This window comes from Malania oleifera, chromosome 9, assembly GCF_029873635.1.
Source record: "Malania oleifera isolate guangnan ecotype guangnan chromosome 9, ASM2987363v1, whole genome shotgun sequence".
Lineage (NCBI taxonomy): Eukaryota > Viridiplantae > Streptophyta > Magnoliopsida > Santalales > Ximeniaceae > Malania > Malania oleifera.
The window spans coordinates 38,125,332-38,147,912 of NC_080425.1; the positions used below are offsets into that span (position 1 = coordinate 38,125,332).

Here is a 22,581-nt window from a genome sequence, read left to right on the forward strand (position 1 = left end):
ACCAAGAAATCAATGGAAAATCCGAAGCAAGAAGACAAACCAGCCCTAGTACCGTGCATCCCTTAGAGAGGGAAGAGAGCTTCTCTCTCTAACACGATTCTCCAAATGGTTCGTTAATTCGGATTTTGTTTCTCACATTTCTGGGGGATACACCAAAGTCGGCAGTGTGTGAGTCACAGAGAGAGAGCAAGTTGAACCTGCTTCCGTGGTTCGTGAAGCTGAAGCAGCAAGTGAATGATGGGCAGAAGTCGACGACGACGATGAAAGTGAGACCACTGTAACGGCGAGCTACTCGAGCGAGAGAGTGATGGGCAAACAGCGAACTGGCGAAGGTACAGCAACACCGCGAGGCGAGGGTTGTCTTGTCACAGACTCACAAGGCTCCGTGAGCAAGCAATGGGCGGCAATCGACGACAGCGACGAAAAATTAGTTTACCACATTCCCACTTTGTTTCAAGTATGTTTATAATTATTATAGTTCCTGCTGGGTTTTAGGCTTTTAGCTAAATTATCTACCCTGAACCCATCCTATCTCTCACCACCACCTCAGCTGTGACTGCCATGTAACCATCCAATGCTGATGAAAACAAACTCCTGACACTTCTTTGACAAAGATTTACTAAGAAGAACAGAGAGTCACTTAGTCTTCCAATCAATGTTACCAAGAATGTGCAACGTTCTGGTTTGCAGGATTGAGGTATGGTACATGCTCTAAAATGTGGACTGTTAGGGGTATACTTAAATAGATATTTTGGTGAAAAAAGTTCAATGGCATTTGTATATTTTGGAGAGGACCTTGAGGTGTTTTGAGTGTTTCTAAATGCAAAAGAGAATTTTCTATTGTGGAGCAGATTAATAATGATAGAAATAGACTTCATGTATGATGATACCTAACTTTTAACTAAAATAAGTTATGTGAAAAAGCATTGAATTAAGACTTTGGATCAATAGATTTAGCATTCTAGAATGAAAATGTATCACTTCTTGGAAAGTTCGTACCAATACGTGGTTTGCTAGGGTGCTAGCATTTTATGGTAACTATGCTCCCAATATCCGACCATAACACCCACCAGGCTCACAGCCGCACTCAGTTCATTGTCCAGCGTCTCCACCACAAGCAGTGAGGGAGACTGGGTGAGCCAGTGAGGGCCATAAGGTAGACGGCTGAAAATTTCTTGTGAGGTCTCGATCAAAAGGAAATTAAAAGGAGTTCTTTCTGGTTTGAAAGTTGCAAGACCAAAACCCATAAAATTACCAATTAAGCCCACAAGAGGCAGGGTTCTGGTTTTTTTTGGGGGAGGGGGAGGGACAGGGCAATAAAGTGAAAGCATGAAGGGAGAAATTTTTTGTTGGAAGCTTGGGGATTGTTCCCCCCACCGTGCGCGCGCGCGCTTCTGCCATGTCATCAAGCACATCAGCAGACTTGCCATATTGGCAGACCTGCCACTTCATTGTCCTGCCCATATGGTGAACTGCCCTGAATATTGGGCTGATTCAAACAAGATTCCTGTTCATATTATTATTTATTTATTTATTTTTAAAAGGAACATGGTCACAAATTAGGAATGCCTGTGTCATACTTTGGGCACAATATCAAGCCCTCTTACACCCATAGTGGTCAGAGGCGCGAGGCAAGCCGAGGCGCAAAGGGTCTTTGAAGTCGAGGTGCGAGGCGAAGGCGCGCGCCTCACGAAGGTGAGGCGCACAATTATTAAAATGGTGTAAAATATCTATTTGGGGTAATTTATATATGAACATATGAATATCTAGTGATATTAGAATTTAAAATGCCAAAACATTCAATAAAAAAATTGGAAATTTAATAAATTGCCAAGACGAAGCCCAAAAGTATCAACAATTCAACATAGTTCAACATCAAAAGAAAAGAGTACAATAAAAGATTCCAAATATAAAATCTAAAAATCCTCCTCAATCATCACTCATCACTCATCATCAACTAAGTCGGTGAAGATATCATCATCTTCCTCTTCATCATCAGAACTGTTTTCTCCAACATCTTTTTCCTCTTCCGTCTCCTCTGCACTATCCACTTGGATTTCATCCTCATCTACAAGTTCCAACATTGTGGTCCGACCCCTAGCACTGGTTGCACTACTAGATGAAGCCCTTCCTCTTCCTTTAGATGATGATGGCATATTTGTACTTATTCTTGATCTAGTGTGATGCGGGGGGTTATTTAGTCCAGCAGCTCTAGCAACAGAATCCCAAGTCAAATTATCATCTTCAAACACAAGTTCATCATCCTCATCAGAATCACCATCCATCCTACCAATCAACCACTCATTACTATCATCAATGTCCTTTAGGAGGATGGGATCAATGGTGTCACGTTTGTCGTATCGACGACTCAGAGTTCGATTATATTTCACAAATACCAAATCATTCAAGCGTTGCTGGGATAGCCTATTTCTCCTTTTGCTATGAAGCTGCAAAAAGTTTAAAGTAATATGGTTAATAATGATTCTAAAAAGCAGTAGATTGGTAGTTCTTGTTCTTAATAATTAATCCATGATATACTAATGACTTACATGTTGAAATATGCTCCAATTTCTTTCGCAGCTGGTAGCACTACACGTGAGGCTAAGAATTTTCACAGCAAACTTTTGCAAGTTTGGAGTTGTTGATCCATATGCCATCCACCATTGTGCTGTTATAAAATAAATTTTAAATGAATACCTACTAGGTAAATAGAAAAAATAATTTTCAAAAATGAAGAGCTAGTACAAATGCCACTTTACCTAGTGCTTTTGTCTTCCTTTGTCTCACTGCCAAACTAATTCCAAAGACGCCACTAGCGGCATTGTATTTTTCCAACTCATTTGAAACTTTATCTTGCATTTCAATAGTTGGCAGTAACCTTCCAATACATTTGTACAAACCCGACATAATTTCTTCATCTTGCAAAATGTTGGGGTTTGAATAGAAAAATTCTGGATTCAAGTAGTGTGCAGCTGCATGCAACGGTTGATGGAGTTGACATCCCCACCTCGTATCAATAATTTCAAATGCCTCCTTGAATTTATCCTCTCTCTCAACAAAAGCCTTAGCTATGGCTTCCTTAGCCCTATCCATTGCTTCATAAATGTATCCCATTGCAGGCTTCTTTTCCCCATCAACCAAACGGAGTACACGAACAAGTGGACCTGTTAACTTAAGAGCATATACGATGGTACTCCAAAAAGTAGGCATCAAAACAATAGTAGCTGCTCTTTTGCCAGCCGCCTCCTTTGCCCATTTAGTAGTATTCCAATCTTCAGAAGTAAACATCTTCCTCAAGTTGTTCTTTTGAAGATGGATTGAACGAAGGGTGATGAAGGCAGTTGCAAATCTTGTAACTGCAGGTCTTAGTAACTCCTTTCCTCCAGTGAATTGTCTCATCAAGTTGACAACACCAACACGATTATAGATATAGCCATTCAAAAAAATTGCCCTTTTCAAAGTTGCATGAATTGAAGGCATCTTCCCAATATCCTCCAAAATTAAATCAATGCAATGAGCAGCACACGGTGTCCAATATAAATGTGGCCTCTTTGCTTCCAACAATCTCCCTGTTGAAAAATCAAGGAATGAAGCCATTAAAATATTAAAATAAACAATATATACACTATAGAAAGTAGTTCTAAAAATAAGTTCTTACCTGCTGCAACATAGTTTGACGCATTGTCAGTTACCACTTGAATCACATTTGATTCTCCAATTTCCTCGACCATCTCATCAAGTAATCTATACATTCTATCTGCATTCTTGACAATATTAGAAGCATCAATAGACTTGATGAATACTGATCCCCTTGGAGAGTTCACTAAAAAGTTGATTATGTCCTTATTAGCAACTGAATCTCTCCAACCATCAGACATAATTGAGCAGCCATATTTTGTCCATTCCTCCTTATGGACCTTCAACAACTCTTTCATTCGACTAACTTCCTCCTTTAGGTAAGGAACTCTCACTTCATGATAGCTAAGTGGCTTTATTCCAGGACCATATTGTCCAATCGATTCAAGTGCCACTGCAAAGCTGCTCAAACGTACAGCATTAAATGGTATCCCAGCATCATACATCCACCTAGCAAAATCTCCCATTGCCTTTTTTCTTAGTTCTTTCTTGCACGCTTCATTTATTGATGTTTGCTTCATCTTCCCTTCTTTCCTAGCTTGAACCGCTTTCTTTGGATCGGGAGTAAAAAACAAGTTTATAGGCCCCTTCTGTTTTGGTTTCTTCAAGTTGGATTGGTATGATCTTTTCCTTCCATCACTAGTAAACACTCTCTTGCCACGAATGTCAATTTCTTGAACTTCATCTTCTTCATCTTCACCGTAATGATCTATATCATCAAAGTCGGGCAATAACTCATTTTCCTCCTTTTCCATATCTTTCTTCAACATATACTCTTTAATCTCCTCACATCCATGAGCAGGGCACTTAGAGCATTCTTTCACATTTCGAAATCCTCCGACAATGTGTTGTTTTGCCCGAAATATTCTTCCCCTTGTGACTTTAGCACAAAAATTGCAAGTCAAATTATTTCTATTTTTTTGATCCTCCAAATGTGCATTCTTCCATGCGGGATCTTTCTTTGCCGAGGCCTCACATCCAGAACTAGAATCCATTTAAGATTTTAGACTTGGTATCCCGTATCCTAACTGAAAAAACAATGCATCATATATTTTAAATTTAAGACTTACATAATGCATTTCCAAACAAATTAAAAAACAGTAGCTAAATTTCAATAAAAAGAATAAATATTATGTATTAGTTATAATTTATAAACTTAAATTAATTAAACTAAATATTATAAATTAACAAAACAGTAGCTAAATTTCTGTAAAAAAAATAAATATTATGTATTAGTTATAATTTGTAAGCTTACATTAATTAAACTTAATATTATAAATTAAAAAACAGTAGCTAAATTTCTGTAAAAAAAAATAAATATTATGTTATTAGTTATGATTTATAAGCTTACATTAATTAAACTAAATATTATAAATTAAAAAACAGTAAGCTTACATATAAAGAAGAAGAAGAAGAAGAAAAAGAGCAGGCAGCAGTCAGCAGTCAGCAGTCAGCAGTCAGCAGCACGCAGCAAGCATGCAGCAGGAAGAAGAAGAAGAAGAAGAAGAGAAGAGAAGCAGCAGGCAGCAGGACGCAAGCAGCAGCAGCAGCAGCAGAAGAAGAAGAAGAAGAGAAGCAGCAGGCAACAGGATGCAAGCAGAAGAAGAAGAAGAAGACTTACAAAGGTTCGAAGGCTTAAAGACGATCTCCAGCTGGTTCGAAATGTTGAAGGCGACGTGACGAACTCACGTCGTGCTCGAAGGCAGTCAGACGAACTCACGACTGCTTCGAAGGCAGGCAGACGAACTAGCGAGGGCTCCGGCTGGTTCGAAACAAAGTTGCGCAGGTCGTGCTTCTTCAAAATGTTGAAGATGAACTCACGATCCTGGTCGAAGCTCAAAGACGAAGTCGCGAAGGCTTCCGGCTGGTTCAAAGGCTCGCAAACGAACTCACGAAGGGCTTTGAAGGGTCGAAAGGGGCTAGGGCTCTGTTCGTTTGAGTCGAATGATGGATACGAGTCTGGCTTGGGCTATTTCTCTCGTTTAAATGGCTTAAAAAAACACAAGGCGCGCCTCACTGCGCCTCGTCTCACCTGGGGTCGCCTCTTGTAGGTCGCCTCGCCCCACCTGGTATGAAGCGCCAGACTCATCGCCTCACTGCGCCTTGCGCCTAGGAGGCGCGCTTTTAACTAATATGCTTACACCTTTGTCAAGTTTGGAGAAAATGTTTGCAAAATCTTCATTAATGGAAGATTCCTTGTCAACAGCAACGACAACAATAGCAGCAAGCCTTAAGTCCCACTAAGTGGGGTTGGCTACATGAATCCTTTTTCGCCAATTCACCCGATCCAAAGCATTTTCCTTTATTAGATTTAGGGCTATTAAATCCTTCCTCACTACCTCATTCCAAGTAATTTTAGGCCTACCCCTACTCCTTTTCATGCTAGAAACCATAACTAACTCACTCCTCCTCACAAGTGCTCTACTAGGCTTGCATTTTAAATTCCCAAACCATCTCAGTCGCCCCTCCCTTATCTTGTTTTCAATCAGTGCTATGCCTAAATTTTTGCGTAAATATTCATTTCTTAATTTCTCTTTTAATGGTAAATCACTCATTCATATTAGCATACACATCTCAACACTTTCATTATTTGTATATATTGTTTCTTAGTTGCCCAACATTCTGAACCATAAAGCATAGCTGGCCTTATAGCCGTCTTGTAAAACTTTCCTTTTAATTTTAAGGATATTCTACAATCACACAACACACCTGACGCACTCCTCCACTTTACCCAACTTGTCTTAATTCTATGTGCTACATCTACTTTGATTTTTCACCTTGCATAATATATCCAAGATATCTAAATCTATTAGTGCTATTAATCTCTAGATTATCTAGTTTAATCTTCTCTCTGTTTCTACTCCTTACAATACTGAAATTACGTTTCATATATTCTATTTTATTCCTACTTATTCTAAACTCTTTAGATTCTAATGCAGCTCTCCAAAGTTCTAGCTTAGATTCCACTTTGCTCCTACTATCATCAATCAACACGATATCATTTGCAAACAACATATACCATGGGATCTCATCTTGGATATTCCTAGTAATTGCATCAATTACTAAAGTAAAAATATAAGGACTTAAAGTGGAACCTTGATGAACACCTATTTAGATTGGGAACTCTCTAGAGTCTCCTCGTACGGTCTTGACACTAGTCACTACTCTATCATACATATCCTTAATGACCTTCGTATATCTACTGCAAACTCCTTTCTTTTTTAATACCCACCAAAGAACTTCCCGAGGCACTCTATCGTAAGCTTTCTATATATCAATAAAAACCATATGCAAGTCCTTCTTCTTTTTCCTAAACTTATCCATTAAACTTCTTAAATGATAAATAGCTTCTATTGTTGATCTCCCAGGCATTAAACCAAATTTATTTTTATGAAATCTTGGTTTCTAATCTTATTCTATGTTCAATAACCCTTTTCCCATAATTTTATCATATGACTCATAATCTTAATTCCACGATAGTTATTACAGTTTTGAATGTCACCTTTGTTTTTACACAGAGGTATTAACGTACTTTTCCTCCATTCTTCTGACATTTTCTTGGTTTTTATAACATTATTGAATAGATTAGTTAACCAAATAATTCCTTTATCCCCTAAACATTTCCAAACTTCAATTGGTATGTTATCTGGTCCTATAGATTTCCCACTTTTCATCTTCTTAATGCCATCTTAACTTGAAGGACTCTAATTTTACAAATAAATCTCTTATTTTTAATCTTCTCTTCATTTGTCACTTCCAAGTTCAATCTTTCATTTTGATTTTCATTGAACAACTTATCAAAGTATTAAGACATTATAATTCTTGTCCTTTATACATTTTACAAAACCTAAATCTTTGCATATTCTTTCTCTAGCTCGAGCAAGTCTATAAATGTCTTTTTCCTCTTCTTTTGTATCTAGCTTAGTATGCAAAGTATCATAAGCTCTATGTATAGCTTCATTGATAGTCCTCTTTGCATTTTTTCTCGCTTCTTTATATTTTTCAAGATTTTCTATATTTCTACAATTTTGCCATATCTTATACCAATTTATTTTTGTCTTAATGGCTTTCTGGACTTCTCGATCCCACCACCAACTCTCTTTACTACCCAAGTATCTTCCTTTGGACTCACCTAAAACCTCTTTTGCTATCCTTACATTAGAATTCGCCGTTTTATTCCAAACAGTATTTGCATCAACCTTATCCCCTATTGTTCAATCACACTTTTGTTCATTTTATCTTTGAATTTTACTATATTATCTCCCTTCAGGTTCCAACTAGTCCACTTGTGTTGATTTATGCTACTCATTCTCTTCCATTCTTTAATATGTATATCAAATACTAAGACTCTATATTGTGTAGCCAAACTTTCACTTGGGATAGTTTTACAATCCTTACAAGATAGATAGCCTCTAATCTTAATTAAAAGGAAATCTATTTGGCTTTTATTGTCCTCTTGAAAGTTATTAAGTGTTCTTCTCTTTTTATAAAGCAAGTATACAATATAACCAAATCATAAGACATGGCAAAATCTAAGATTGTATCATTGGACTCATTTTTATTTCCATATCCATGGCCTCCATGTATCCTTTCATACACTATATTATCCATCCCAATGTGACCATTCAAATCAGCTCCAAATATGTCTTTTCAAACGTTGGAATCCCTTGTAAAATACTATCCATATCTTACCAAAATTGTCTTTTTAGATTTTCTGCTGAGCCTTATTTGGGGAGCATATGCACTAATGATGTTCACTATCTCTAAGCCTAAAACTAACTTGATTGTAATGATCCTATCCCCTATTCTTTTAACGTCTACTACATTATCTTTTAAGTCTCTATCTATAATAATACCTACCCCATTTTTATGTTTCTCTTTGCCAATGTACCAAAGTTTAAATCCTAATTTTTCAATTTCCCTAGCTTTCTCTCCTACCCATTTTGTCTCTTGAAGGTAGATTAAATTAATTTTCCTTCTAAACATTATTTCCATACATTTTTCCCGTAAGAGTCCCTATATTCCAAGTACCTAATCATATCTTAGTTTCTTGCACTAACTTATTAACCCTCTCTCTTTTATACTAACCCAGTCTATTCACTTGATCTACTTGATTTTGGTAAGAATTCATGATAAAAAGATCTAACAAAGTTTGACGTTGGCTGTTAGCTACCTAACACAACCCTGCTCCTTTATTCGTGCTTGGGACCAGCTGTATGTACAAAGAATTTGTGTTACACTGGTGAAGTACACGTTTTTTTTTTTTTAATTTTTCAGAAAACTTATTTTCAAAGGCAGCTTTCTAAGTTACGCCCTACAACTAGTAGAAACTACTCACACAATATAATGCATTCAATTTTTTTTTTTTTTTAACATACAGTTTTGGGTGTGCATGCTAGCTAGACTAAAATCCACACAATAATACTTTTTGAAAAAAAATAAAAAATAAAAAATAAATTTTGTTATATTCCAAGACTTGCAAATGAAAACACAAAAAACAAATACTAAGCCTACAAATCCTATACAAAAAATTACCATAGCTAACCATCTATTGAAAAAAAAAAAAAAATTAATAGCAGTAATAAGAAAAGAAATAATAAGAGAGGAGAAGATCTCACTGGTGGCTGAAACTAAAAAAGTGAAGACAACTGCTTGAAAAATACCCTTTGATGCTGGAAAATTGATGCTGGTAATGAGAATCAATTGAAGAATATTTAAGCAACCAGGAATTGCAAGAATTCTTCAATCTACCCAAATAGGAGTTGGGTCGGAAAATGAATCTAAAGTTTTGGGTCAACCAGGATTTGATTTTCTATGGCTTCGGCTGCCATATTCTCATCTTTTCCGCAGGAAATTTGATGTTGCTAAAGAAAATCAATTGAAAAATATTTAAGCAACGAGAGATTGCAAGAATTTTTCAATCTAAATTCAAGATTCAAAATCCAAGAATATTGAAGAAACAAGATTTCTCGACCAATAAAATCTTTATTGCTTTTTCATGATTTTATGGCTAAAGAAACAAGAATCCTTGAATTTGTTTGGGTCTTTTGGAGAAAAGAAAAGAAAGGATAGGAAAAGAAAGGAAAGCAAGGAAGTTCCTTGTCAACGCTTTCTAGAAATGGTATAACTCATACGCAACTTCATCTTGAATCCCACTCACAGCCTTATGACAAATCTTGGGTTAGTAGCACTAGTTTACATGTGTGTGAAAGATGTTCAGTTCCTATCCAAACGGGTGACTATTTTGATGATGTTTTGGTTTGACATCATACGCTTCATACCCATGGGTAATTGCCATCTGCTCCTTGGTTGGATGATTTTGAGTTTGACTCAAGGGCACGAAGATACACATTTTTCACTATTGTGGCAAGAAGATTATTTTGGAACTTGCTTTACCAACCAACCACAATATTGATCATGTCAAAGTTACTCAACTGGAAGACATTGTAAGCAAGGGCATACATGTGCTTGAAGACATCTAAAGTCTTTGAAACCTAGTGTTGAGTTTGTCACTCCTGATGTGTTTATAGATGCCAATTCTCCATTCAATTCTTATCTTTCTTTGGTGCTATCAAAGGAACAAAGTTTCTTGAATCCCTGAAGCACCCACTTTTGAAGAGTTGAAAGTTTCAACACTTCTTGTTTTTGATCCACCATTTCAAAATTTTAGGCCAAATATTTTCCAACCAAGGGAGATTTGATGTAGAAGAAGCTGGACCAGGGGTAGACCCTTGTTGGATGCTGATTTAGAAGAATTGGATCAAGGGATTGTTGGGTCCTAAACTATGTCTTTAGTTAGTAGTTATTCGGTTCTAGTTGGGCATATGCATAGGTGTATTTTTAATTTATATTTAGGGGTTTCTTTGTAATTTTATTGCAATTTAAGTAGGATTTCTGGTGAGTTTGAGAGTAGAAATTGGAAGCGTGTTTCCTTGTTTCTCCTTTCTTCTTCCCTTTTGATATTTTATCAACATGCTTCTGAAATTTCATTCATACTTGCAGGTGCAGATAACTTGGTCCCTATGGAACTAGCTTTGAAAATTGCTAGCAAAATCAGCACAAATGAGCGGTTCAGTGTGTACATAGTAATACCAATGTGGCCAGAGGGTGTCCCCACTAGTGCTGCTGTGCAGGAAATTCTTTTTTGGCAGGTTATCTTCATCTCCAGTTTGTCATGAATATATTTGTGCATGGTACTCCACATGCTGTCAGAGTAGTTATTTTTTTTTTTTTTTGCTTCAAGGTTTCTAGATGGATGACTTAGGGATTCTTGTCTGATCATGGTTTTATTTTCTTTCGTTTTTGTTTGGCCTTTTTTTTTTTTGTTGTCATTCACCTTTTATTTAAATTTAAGTGAGAAGAATCCAATGATAAATGTTGACATCAAAATATTATTTTTAATTGCCAATTGAAATATATGGCCCACACGAATCAATTGTCCATCGGACTGGCTGCAAATTCAAAAATCCACTGAAAAAATCGCTTTTCTTGGCTCATAGAATGGAATGGAATTAAATTCTTTTGCATAATTAAAAAAATTCTTAATGACAGGGAGGTGTTGGAGCTTGCCTCTTTATTAAGTTTGTTGGATGGTAGGCTTCTTTCCAAAAGGAGAGACTACGGGTGTAGGATTCTTGATTCTTCTGCGGAGTAATCTTGTATACCTTTTCTTTTAGTACTGAATCCATAAAAAATGTCTTTCTTGCTTAATAAATCCATTTCGAAGGCTAAAATTCCCTCTAAGATTAATGTTTTTGTTTGGTTGGTAGTTCTTAGATCTTAATGCAATTAACACTAACAATCTGCTGTAGAGTAGGAGGCCTTTCAAGCCTTTATCTTGGATGTTTGTTCTCTTTGTTTTGAAAAATCAGGATATGCTTCTTACCTGTTCCTTCATTGCTGCTTTTCTTGGAGGGTGTGGAATAATCTTTTTAGCTTATTTGGAGAGAGTTGGGTGTGTCTGGAGTAGATGGAGAATTTGTTGGCTATCTCTTTTTCTGGTTTTCAAAGGGGTAAAGATGATTTGGCGTTATGGAGGTGTTCAAGTTTTCAGTTTTGTGGGGTAATCCGGTTGGAGCAGAATGTTCGTATTTTTATGAGGAAGAGGATGCCTTTGATTATGCTTTGGAATAGGAGATTCAATATTGCCTTCTCGTGGGGTTTTGCAGCAGGATGTTTCAAAAAAAAAAAAAAAAAAAATCCCCAGGATTTACAGAATTAATGGCTGACAGTGCTGTTTTACTAATTTTTTTTTGTTTCGTTATTGTATATTTTAAGAGGATTTCTTGCGCTCCTTTTTGTATTTCTTCTTCTTAATAAAATCTCTTCTTTTTAAGGGGGCTCTCGCAATGGTGCTGCTCTCTCACGAAAAATCCTCCCTTCGCACAGCTTGCTGGTAAAGATGATTTGGTGTTGTGGAGGCGTTCAATTTTGCAGTTTTGTGGGGGAATTTCATTGGAGCAGAATGTTCGTATTTTTATGAGGAAGAGGATGTCTTTGATTATGCTTTGGAATAGGAGATTCAATATATTGCCTTCTCGTGGGTTTTTGCAGCAGGTTGTTTCAAAAAAAAAAAATTCCCAGATTTACAGAATTAATGGCTGACAGTGCTGTTTTATTAATTTATATATTTTTTTGTTTTTTTTATTGTATATTTTAAGAGGATTTCTTATGATCCTTGTTGTATTTCTTCTTCTTAATAAAATATTTTCTTTTTAAGAGGGCTCTCACAATGGTGCTGCTCTCTTGCGAAAAACCCTCTCTTCACACAGCTTGCTGGTGCTCAAAATCATGGTGATAGTACGAAATGATGGTGGGGTTTTGCTAAATACAGGTTGAAGGGAAGTCCTTCAATCGAGATTGGATAAGATAGGGAAGGTTGGAGCTCTGTTTGTCCTTGAGAAGAACTGTAAGTGCAATTGTTGGGTATGTCTCTCTTCAGTTGTGGCTTCATGGTTTTCTTAGAGATTCTCGTCTCACGAAAGTAGGTTGTGCAAGGGTTTTCAAAGAGTTCTAGTGGGTATTCCGATTACTGGATGGGGATTCATGTGACTAGGGCAGGGAAGTTCATGGAAATAGGGCTTGGATGGAGGGGTAAAAGGTATTCCATTTTGTTCCTGAAGGGCTGAAGGGGGATGGATGGTCTTGATTCGGGGATGCGTTCGTTGCTGTGGAAATTTCTTGTCAGTCTGGATCTAATAAAGCAGATAACAAGAGAACGATAATCGTTCATGGAGTCAAATTGTCTCAGGCAGCGCAAGTGATGATGGAGGTTGCTCGATTCCTAAGAGCGTGCAGGAGGGATTCTGCCCTCACTGTGGGGGAAGAATGCATGAGAAATTCACTTCGTCAGCTTCGTACAACCAGTCAACACTGGAAGGGTATCGCTTCTGGCTGAGCAAATGAGGTCAGAGGCGGCTAGGGTTTCCTGCAGGGGTGATGGGTTGATGAAGATTGAGTGGGCTGGGCCTGGTTTGACTATTGATATAGATTTGGGCTGGCTGTTAGAGAATAATAAGCCTGTTTTAAACTCTTTGCTGCGCTTGCTGATGGAGGCCAAAGAGCAGTCTTATGATAGGCTTGGGCAGTGATAAAATGCAGACAGGTCAAGAGCAGGCCCATAAGAACTTTCAGGTCCCAAACCAAGCTCTCCAGCTCAAATCTGGGGAGGCTACGGAAGGTGAGAGATTTTCAGAGCAGAAGCAAGATGATCAGAGGTTATTTTTTAACAAGACATAGGATGATAATCCTAATCTGCGCCCCTCTTCAAACAACATCCTTGGCAGGCATCAGGAGGGGTGTTCCAGTAACATCAAAGAGCAGGCAATGGAAGTAGGAAATTATGTTACTTCTCGTCGACAGGAGAAGATTGATAATAGGGGAAGCTTCAAGGGTGAAAGGGGGGATTATGGCTCTAAGAATTTTAAGTCTTGGGAATGTGAAAATCAGTATTTCATGCTTGGGTCAGTAGGAAATCTTGATGGTAAGGGAGTTAGTTTGGATAATTTGAAAAGAGGAAAGTGTAACCTGTTGTAAGAAAGTGCAAACTGGTGTTGAAGGGAGGAAACTTAATGGAGAAATGTGAGACTTGTCAGGTGAAAAAACACATAAAATTATTAAGAGAGATTCTAAAGGTGTTTTAAGTATTGTGGAGGAGCCAATTGGTGAGAAGGCCAAATGGTGCAAAAATAGTATGAGATGGGGAGATGTTACGGATGAGGATAGTGTAGGGAGTAGCGATTTTGAATGCAAAAAAGGATTACTTTTGGATCATATTCGGGAGCAGTATGGATATTCCTCTGATTCTTCCATTGATTGCCTAGGGGGTTTATCTTAAGCTGCTGCCGCCTCCTCCTTTAGAAGGCTTAGAGGGAATTAATATGCTTGATGATGAGGTTAATAAAGTTGAACAAAAGGTTAAGGATGGAAATCTACCTACTCCAGTCCAAGAAATCTCCAGGAAAGACATTAAAACTCAGTGTTTGTTGGATGAATTGGGCCTCAAGTTGTCTGATCAAGGAGGGAAAAAAGTTAGGCTTGAAGGGGGGAAATCAAAGGTGAAGAAGGGTCAAAGGGAACTAGCTAATTTGAAGTGTTTGGTGAACTATGACAGGAAGGGATTGAAGAGGGGATTTCTGGGTTGATATTAGCAGTTTCTTTTGTTTTGCTTTTAGTTTTTTCCTTTTATTTATTTTTTTCTAGAGTTCTATTTTGTTTTCTCTCTCTCTCTCTCTCTCTTTTTTTTGAGGATTTAATATCCTCGATATGATTGTACATTCTCTTTCTTAATAGATTTTCTTAGGCTATAAAAAAAATCTCTTCTTTTTCTACAAAAAAATAATTAAAAAAATCTAAACGTAGGTGACTACAAAGTTAAAATTAGTTTCAGTTGGGGGGGGGGGGGGGGGGAAGGGTATCAGTAAGGAAAGGATTTAACAGAGAAATTCTTGTAATGGGGATATTTTTGTCCTCAAGTCTATTTTATTATTAAGAATATGTAAGAAGGAAGAGGTGGATCTGTACGTAGGCTCCAGGAAACTACCGCCCAATTTTTTCTTCTCTTCTCTTCTTCTCTTCCCCTAATCAATCCTCAAATCTGATTTTCTAGCTGGTTTGAGAGTCATTTAGTGACACCGTTCCTCTTGGTTAGGCTGTGCAGCTTCCTTGGTAGGAAGCAATGTTATCTTTTCTCGGTGGTTTGCTGATGTGAACTCAATTATACTCTGTTTCTGGTATACTGCTGTTGCTATTCCTCTGTTTCATGGGCTGGTACTGTTTGTGCTGATGACGTTGTTTTGATGCTGTGGTTTGTGTTTTGACTGCTCGCAATATTGTATGGATTGCTGTTCTTCAATGACTTATTTCCTTTTCTTGCCTGCACTCATTTCTAGCTGCTGCCAACCATAATGCCCGTAGCTGCTGATGGGTTGTTTATTTACTGCCTGCAGCACTTTGTTGTGGTCTGCCCTGTTCTTTGTGGTTGTAGTTCCGCCTAGGATATTGTAGCCTCAGTCCTGTAGTCAAAGCTTCCTCTTGAATTTATGGATCTTGGAAGTTATGAAGTGCTGTAAGTTCTGGACTTTTGAAGTCCTGAAGTGCTGTTTTTGCTAGTGTGAGCTGCCTGACTTCTTCGCAAGCTTCTTCCTGTGATAATTCAGCTACGGTTACTGCCTCTAACTGTTGTTGGGGAATTTTGGAGGACAGGGACAAAGTTTGGATTGTGGTCATGGCAACAGTTGTGTAATAAGGACGAGGATTTTGCCATGTTGCACACATTGTGGCAAGTACAATCATACTGTTGATTGCTGTTGGGTTCTTCTTCGAAAACCGGATTGGGCCAAAAATCTCTTTCTAAGTGCGATTCTACTTTTTATACTTCAATTGCACCTAGCCAACCCACTGGGGAGTTGAGTGCATCATCTACCATGTCCTATAGGAGTATAACAATCTTGTTTGCATGGTTCAACAACACCAAAGGCCAAACTTAGTCTTCTACATCTAATACTACCATGGCCCATTTAGGTACAACCAGTCTTCTTGCCACTTCATTCCCCTCACCTTGGATTATAGGCTTTAGTGCCTCCTATATGATATGTAGTCCTAATTTGTTGCATAGAAAAGAAAAAAAAAAGAAAGATAGTTCTAATTTGTTTTAAGTCCTTGAATCTCACTACTTCACAATCTAAGGTTACTCTTGCCCATGGTTCAATTACACCGGTTTCTAGTTGTGGCTGTATCTATTCCTTCTATTTCTTTTTCCTCTATATATGTGCATAAATTTCCCTTGAACCTGTTATAAGTTGGTCAATTAACTAAGTCTCATAACTATTTTGTGACCTTGTTTCCTTCTCATTGTGTTATTTAATATCTTTGAAGAAGAGAATTGGTGGGGGGCTTGAGAAGGATGGCATACTATTTTAGTAGTGGTTATAGAGGATCCAGTTCTTGTCATACGACTTCCTCAATTTCTACTCATGGTGTTTCCCATGATCAATGACACACTTGTTTAGGTTATCCATCCCTTCAAAAACTAAAAGTTTTTCCCATGTTCAAGTTTGTTTCTCACTTTGAGTCTTGTGTGTGCTAGCTGGAAAAGCATATTAGGAAATCTCCTGTCTAGAGTCAAGTCTCTTATTCATTCAGATATTTGGGGTAAAGTTAAAATTTTGACTAGTCATCAATATTTTATGTCCTTTGTAGATGCTTTTTCACGTATGACCCAAGTTTTATTTGTTAAAAGATAGATCTGCATTTTTGCATGTGTTTTCTCAATTCTTCAAGGAAATAAAAACAAAGTTTGGCATTGGTTTCAAATTTTTTTGATTTGATAATGTGCTTGAATTTGTTCAAAATGAGCTTCAACCTTTTTGCTTAGCTAAAGGGATTATTCATCAAACATTATGTACACATACCCCTCAACCAAATGGAGTAGCTGAATGAAATAAACAGACATTTACTTGACATAGCAGAGTCTTTACTCTACTCCTTCATGTGCATGTTCCTAAAACACTTTGGACTGATGCTCGTCTTATAATCTGCTCAATAGGATGCCCTTTGGTGTTCTAGGGAGACTCCCTTTTCCATCGTGCCCCCAAACATATCCATGTTCTTTGCTATGCCTCGTGTCTTTGGGTGCACGTGTTTTGTTCATGTTCCACATACTAATCAGGACAATTTCTCTCCTCGTGCTGCTAGATGTGTCTGTCGGGTATTTGAGAACTCAGAAAGGTTATAGATGTTATGATCCCCACACTCGCAAGAAATATGTTGGCACTGTTATCACCATTTTTTAGGGGATACCTTGTTCCTCTAGTGTTAGATCCTCCTTGGATGAATCTATTTTGAGTCCATCAACAATTTATGATCCCCCATTCTTGTGTTGATCCTCATATTCCTTTACTTATCTCTTTCAAGAAACCTTTTGCTCCTCTTCCAAATCCATCATGTGCTCATCTAGAGAAATAATTGGGGGTTAACGATGAAAAGAACGCAAACATCACTACCACCATGAGCTTGCCTCTCCATCATTGTTGCATCAATGACTTGAAATTGCCCATTGCTCATCAGAAAGATGCTCGAACATGTACTCACCAATCCTTAGTTGCTTATCCTATTACTTATTATGTTTCATTTCTTCACCTTAGTCTTATGTGTTATTTTGTTTGGTCTATTTCCTTTGTTTCTATCCCTTCCTCACATATATTGGAGCGCTTGCTAACCCTTGGTGGAAGCATGCAATGGATCTAGAAATGGACGCCTTAACCACTTGAGGGATATAGGACTTATTTAGATGTTTTTGGGTCTACGCCAATAAATATCTTGAATGGCTTAAGGCTTAGTTGGTTGCTAAGGGGTACGCCCAAACATATGGTATTGATTATTTCTCTCCTATTGCTTGACTAAATGTTATTTTCCTATTTATCTCATTTGCAATGAATTTTGATTGCCTTCGTAGCAGTTGGATGTGATGTGAATACATTATTGTATGGAGTTTTGCAGGAAGAGGTATACATGGAGCAACCTCTAAGGTACGTTCCTTAGAGGGAGGATGGTAAAGTATGTAGGTTGCATAAGACCATTTATGATCTTAAGTAGTCTCCTTGAGCCTGGTTTGACATATTGAGTTCTTTTCATTTGGCTTTATCCAGTGCTACTTTGATTATTCAGTTTTCTTTCACAAAGAGGAACCAGGTGTGGTTCTTCTAGTAGATTATGTTGATATCGTTATCATAATGAAAAAAGTGGCATTGCAGAAGTTAAGCAGTGGCTTCAAGTAAAATTTCAAATCGAGGACCTTACCCTGCATTACTTTCTTGGTGTTGAGATTATAGGATATAGGAAAGGATTGACACTATCAAAGCAAAAATATTTGTTGGACTTGCTAAGTGAGACTGGTTTGTTGTCAGCTAAACCATTTGATACTCCTATGTATCTGAAAATGAAGTTGTCTAGGACTGGACTTTGAAGATAAACATTGATATAGGCAGTTGGTTGGCAAGTTGATCTACTTGATCATCATTAGACCTGATATATCTTTTGAAATGGGGGTGGTGAGGCAATTTATGAATCCCAAACTACCACACTGGGATGTTGTTTGTAGGAAATTGGCAGTATCTTGAAAGCTCTCTTGGTAGAGGTTTGATATATAAATGTAATAGAAAGTGTGACATTGTGGAGTATTTTGATGTAGATTGGGCTGGCTTTATTGATGATTAAAGGTCTACTACTGGACACTGTACATTTGTGGGAGGTAATCTTGCTAATTGGCCTAGCAAGAAACAATTTACTGAAGCAAGATCTAGTGCTGAAGTAGAATATCAAGCTATGGTTTATGCTATGAGTGGGCTTACATGGCTGAAATCTCTTATAACAAAGATGGGATTCCTGGTAACAAAGCCAATAGATATGTTTTTTGATAATCAAGCTGCCATTTATATTGCTAGCAATCCAGTGTTTCACTAGGACAGAAGTACATTGAAGTTGACTACCATTTTTTGAGAGATGTTGTGTTGAAGAAGGTCATGATGACTCCTTTTATGAAATATGTGGATTGTGGATCAGTTAGGCAATGTTTTCACAAGGCTTAATTTAAGTGCGCCTTGTCTAATGGTTGTAACCAGATGGGTGAGGTGACATTATACACCTCTTGCTTGAGGGGGAGCATTAGAAGAGAATATGTTATTTTAGTAATTAGGCAGTCCTGAAGCTGTAACTAGGTTCCAGTGAACTGCAGCCCATTTTTTTCCTCTTTTTCTCTTCTTTTCCTCCTCTCGTCTTCCTATCTTCTTCTCTCCTCTATATTTAACTTTACAACAAACATTTTTGAATCTACTCCATTTAGTTTTCTTCAAGATAATGACTTTCATAAACAAATGCAAACATGAGCATGCAAGTGTGCACACATGCATGCACACAGAACAAGGGCATTGAAGGTGGGTAGTTTTCCTAGCCCTAAAATATATTCGAGAGGTGATTGATGTTTAAGTACTTAAAATTGTTTGGCATAGACGTATCTTACAATTTTCGATCAGACATAAATTAATATCATCTATAATCTTGCGTAGAAGTATATTTACTGAAAAACTTGTCTCTTTACAATTACTGGTAAATTCTAAAGTTAATATTGAATTTGAATGGCTTCAGGGACAGACGATGGCTATGATGTACCACATTATTGGAGAAGCCCTTGAAAATGCAGGCCTTTCTAAAGAGTTTCACCCACAGGATTATTTGAACTTTTATTGCCTTGGTAAACGTGAGGCTTCATCCCCAGAAAATTCTTCTCAAACAAATCAGTCTTCTGAAAACCGTGCTTTGGTATGTTCTATTCCTGCTGTATCTGGAACTGTTTCTTTTGGTTTTTATTCACTTAGTCCATGGATGATGGGATTCCTGTCAAGACATCTACTACATGTATTTTTCTACATTGACTAATAGATTTACTTCCCAATCTGAAGCCATATGTAATAATTTTATATTTATTTATTTAACAGAGAATTCTTATAATGAAAGGGGGAAAAAAACATTTTGCATGACTACATTTTGTCAATTCATGAGTAAACAACACTTCTAGAAGTCAATATTCTTTCCACTGCCATCCCACTTCCTTGTTCCCTCTCTTCCTCTGTTCCCCACATTCTTTGTCTTGCATGCATGTATATGTGGATGTGCGCTCTCTGTGATTGCTTTTTCCTTGTCATAATTTATTTAAGCATTATGCATGTACTGTGCTTTACCTAATTTCTGTCACTTTCCTAACTAGAAAGTACGACAGGATCCTTTTGGTCCAATTGCAACCTTAGTCCGTTTCTTGAAACTTCAACTCCATCAGATCTTGGGACAAACCCGGCAATTCATGTACTTTACAGCTGAACATGTCTGGCTACTGGCCACCGTGATTGGTTTGACCTTATCACAGTTGGAGCCTGCTATTGGACATTTATTTTGCACATTTAATTGCCTCTTAATAAACTGGTATCTTAATTTTGAATCAATTCAGTGAACTGGATGCACCTCTTAATATCCTCCTAAAATCTTATTAATGCATCTAAAGATCTAAATTGATAAGACATGACTTCTGCACTTATTGCCCCTCCTAATCATTTGACTGGCTCAGAAATTCATGACTTGATTCAGTTATCAGCACTTAACATTTAACATTTAATTTTATCAAATGGTTGGTCCCTTAGGTCCATTGGCATCAAATCAACGAGCTTAGTTAATTTTTTTTTTTATAGCTTTCACCATTAGATCATCGTTCGGAGGTTTACTTTTCTCACAGTTCTCGAAGAACATTGGAAAGAGTTTCAGACCTCAGACAAGAGTAAACATTCCACACGGGTTCTCCATAATTCACATTTTTGCATGAATTTAGATGTTCACAGAATTGGTTTCATAACTTTTATGTAGCTATCTTTGTACAAAAGCTTTAGAACCCATATTATATATTGTTTCTACCATTTATTTAGATGTTCACAAAGTTTTCTGCCTATGCGCATGTTTGCTTTTCGAATAGCTTCTATTAAGTTTCGAACATTTGCAAATGTGATATCAGGTTTAGAAATCATATACTATAGTGCCTTCATGCTTTACTTTTCATTGCAGTGACATGGCATGTGAACAAATTCTTCGCGCATGTGTTAAGTTTGTCCTTTAAGGATTACAAGCTTTAGCTCTCTTGATAAATTTTGCAACTGAATAATGAATATGATGAGGCATAAAATTAATTCCATAACCCAGACAAAATTCCTTAATTAATTTTGTAAATTCATTAATTTGTTTCATAAAATTGTTTTATTTTACTTCAAAAATTATCGATTATGATTTTTTGATTCTGTTTCCTCAGATACTTTAAAAATCGTGGGGTTTTTTTCTTCTAATTGGAAGTTTGATATTGCTGTTACAAATTATATTGTCATTAGAATTGTATTTTTTTTTTTGGGTAGGGTTTGGCTCAAAAATTTAGAAGATTTATGATCTATGTTCATGCCAAAGGGATGATAGTTGATGATGAATACGTGATCATGGGATCTGCAAACATTAATCAGAGATCGTTGGATGGTTCAAGGGACACAGAAATTGCAATGGGTGCCTATCAACCAAAGTACACATGGACAGGAAAGAAGAGTCATCCACATGGCCAGGTTTAAAACTTCAGCTCGTAAATTCTCTTACTACAAATGCTAGAATGATGATTATGAATTATCATGTGCAATTTTTTTTTTTGCATTGCACTTTTTATCCAATTCTGTTTCTTTTTCCACATCTATCACTTGAAACCATGTATGAAAAATGGCCTAAAACATTTTATTACTGAGTGGACTAAGTGCATAATTTGATTTGGTATCATAAAAAAAAGACTCTTCACAAGCATGGTTTTAAATAACAGCAGCGACCATTACGTAATGGTTTTTTGGTTACCAATACCGTTACATACCACGAAAGAGAAAAATCAGAGTCGTAGCAGCTGTTACGGACTGCAACCGTTATGTAAAGGCTGCTACGCTGTTACGTAACCACTATAAGATTCTTACACCAAAAATATTATTTTATTTTTTACTTTTTTTTCTCACTTTTTCCCCCTCTTTCATAAATCATCCTCAATATACTATGTGGCAAGAGGGGGAAAAGATTATAATAAGGATGACAATGATACAAAATTTACTATTTTTTTTAAATACTCACAAGAAATGCATCAATTAACAATTTGAAAATACTAGCTTGTTAGGAAAATATTTTATTTTTATAATATTAGTAATAATTTGATATTTGTGTTCTATATTTTTCAACTTCAACCTTCTTTCTTTTCTAGTTATTTTATATTTGTATTATTTTATGTCTTATGTGTCTAATAGATTAATGAAGTGTATAATGTAATTTGTTTTATTAATTAATGTAGCACACATAAGAATTTATAACACAAGAAAAATGAGAAGTATAAATATGCACACACATGTAATTTTTCTATCAATGTTGGTTTAAAACAAATGTAAACTTCTCGCCTTTACCAAATAGCTTAGTTAGTTGAACTAAAGGATCTAAAATACACTAAAACACTTTCTAAGAAGAGTTAAAAACTTAAAACATGCTAGTATACTAATATGCACAAGGTTGTGCGTGCTTGAAAAAAATTCACAGCCACTACATCCGCTTTCGATTATGTAACATCCGCTACTCCTGCTTCCTGTTACACCCGTTACCATACGTTACGTTATGCACTACTGTGATTTAAAACCACGTTCACAAGTCAAGGCATTGAAGAGAGAACTGATTAAAGCGTGGCGCATTATGCAGATGTTCTTATGCATAAGGTTAAAAACCCTAAACTCAAGTTCTAGGGGCCTGTTTGGTTTAGTTTTGGATATCATTTTCCCTATCTGAGAACAAGGGACGCAGGAAATACGAAAAAGGGGAAAAAATGGCATTTGGTTAGTCATTTTTGGAAAC

The 22,581-nt window shown here is 36.9% G+C and overlaps 2 protein-coding genes across 3 annotated transcripts in view; one reads left to right on the forward strand and one right to left on the reverse strand.

The window, feature by feature from the left end:
- The window catches only part of LOC131164141 (phospholipase D delta-like), a 46,864-nt gene that overhangs the window by 14,108 nt on the left and 10,175 nt on the right, over positions 1–22,581 (forward strand). For both annotated transcript variants that reach the window (XM_058121126.1, XM_058121127.1), the window contains 3 exons: positions 10,639–10,787; positions 19,279–19,452; positions 21,081–21,278. In XM_058121126.1, the coding sequence (XP_057977109.1) occupies positions 10,639–10,787; positions 19,279–19,452; positions 21,081–21,278 (521 nt within the window). The remainder of the gene's footprint in view (positions 1–10,638; positions 10,788–19,278; positions 19,453–21,080; positions 21,279–22,581) is intronic.
- Positions 1,805–4,214, reverse strand: LOC131164142 (uncharacterized). Its single transcript, XM_058121129.1, has 4 exons — positions 3,659–4,214; positions 2,760–3,569; positions 2,550–2,668; positions 1,805–2,447 (listed from the first exon to the last, which is right to left on the reverse strand). The coding sequence occupies exons 1-4, from the start codon at positions 4,155–4,157 to the stop codon at positions 1,944–1,946; spliced, it is 1,932 nt and encodes a 643-aa protein (XP_057977112.1). The 5' UTR covers positions 4,158–4,214; the 3' UTR covers positions 1,805–1,943.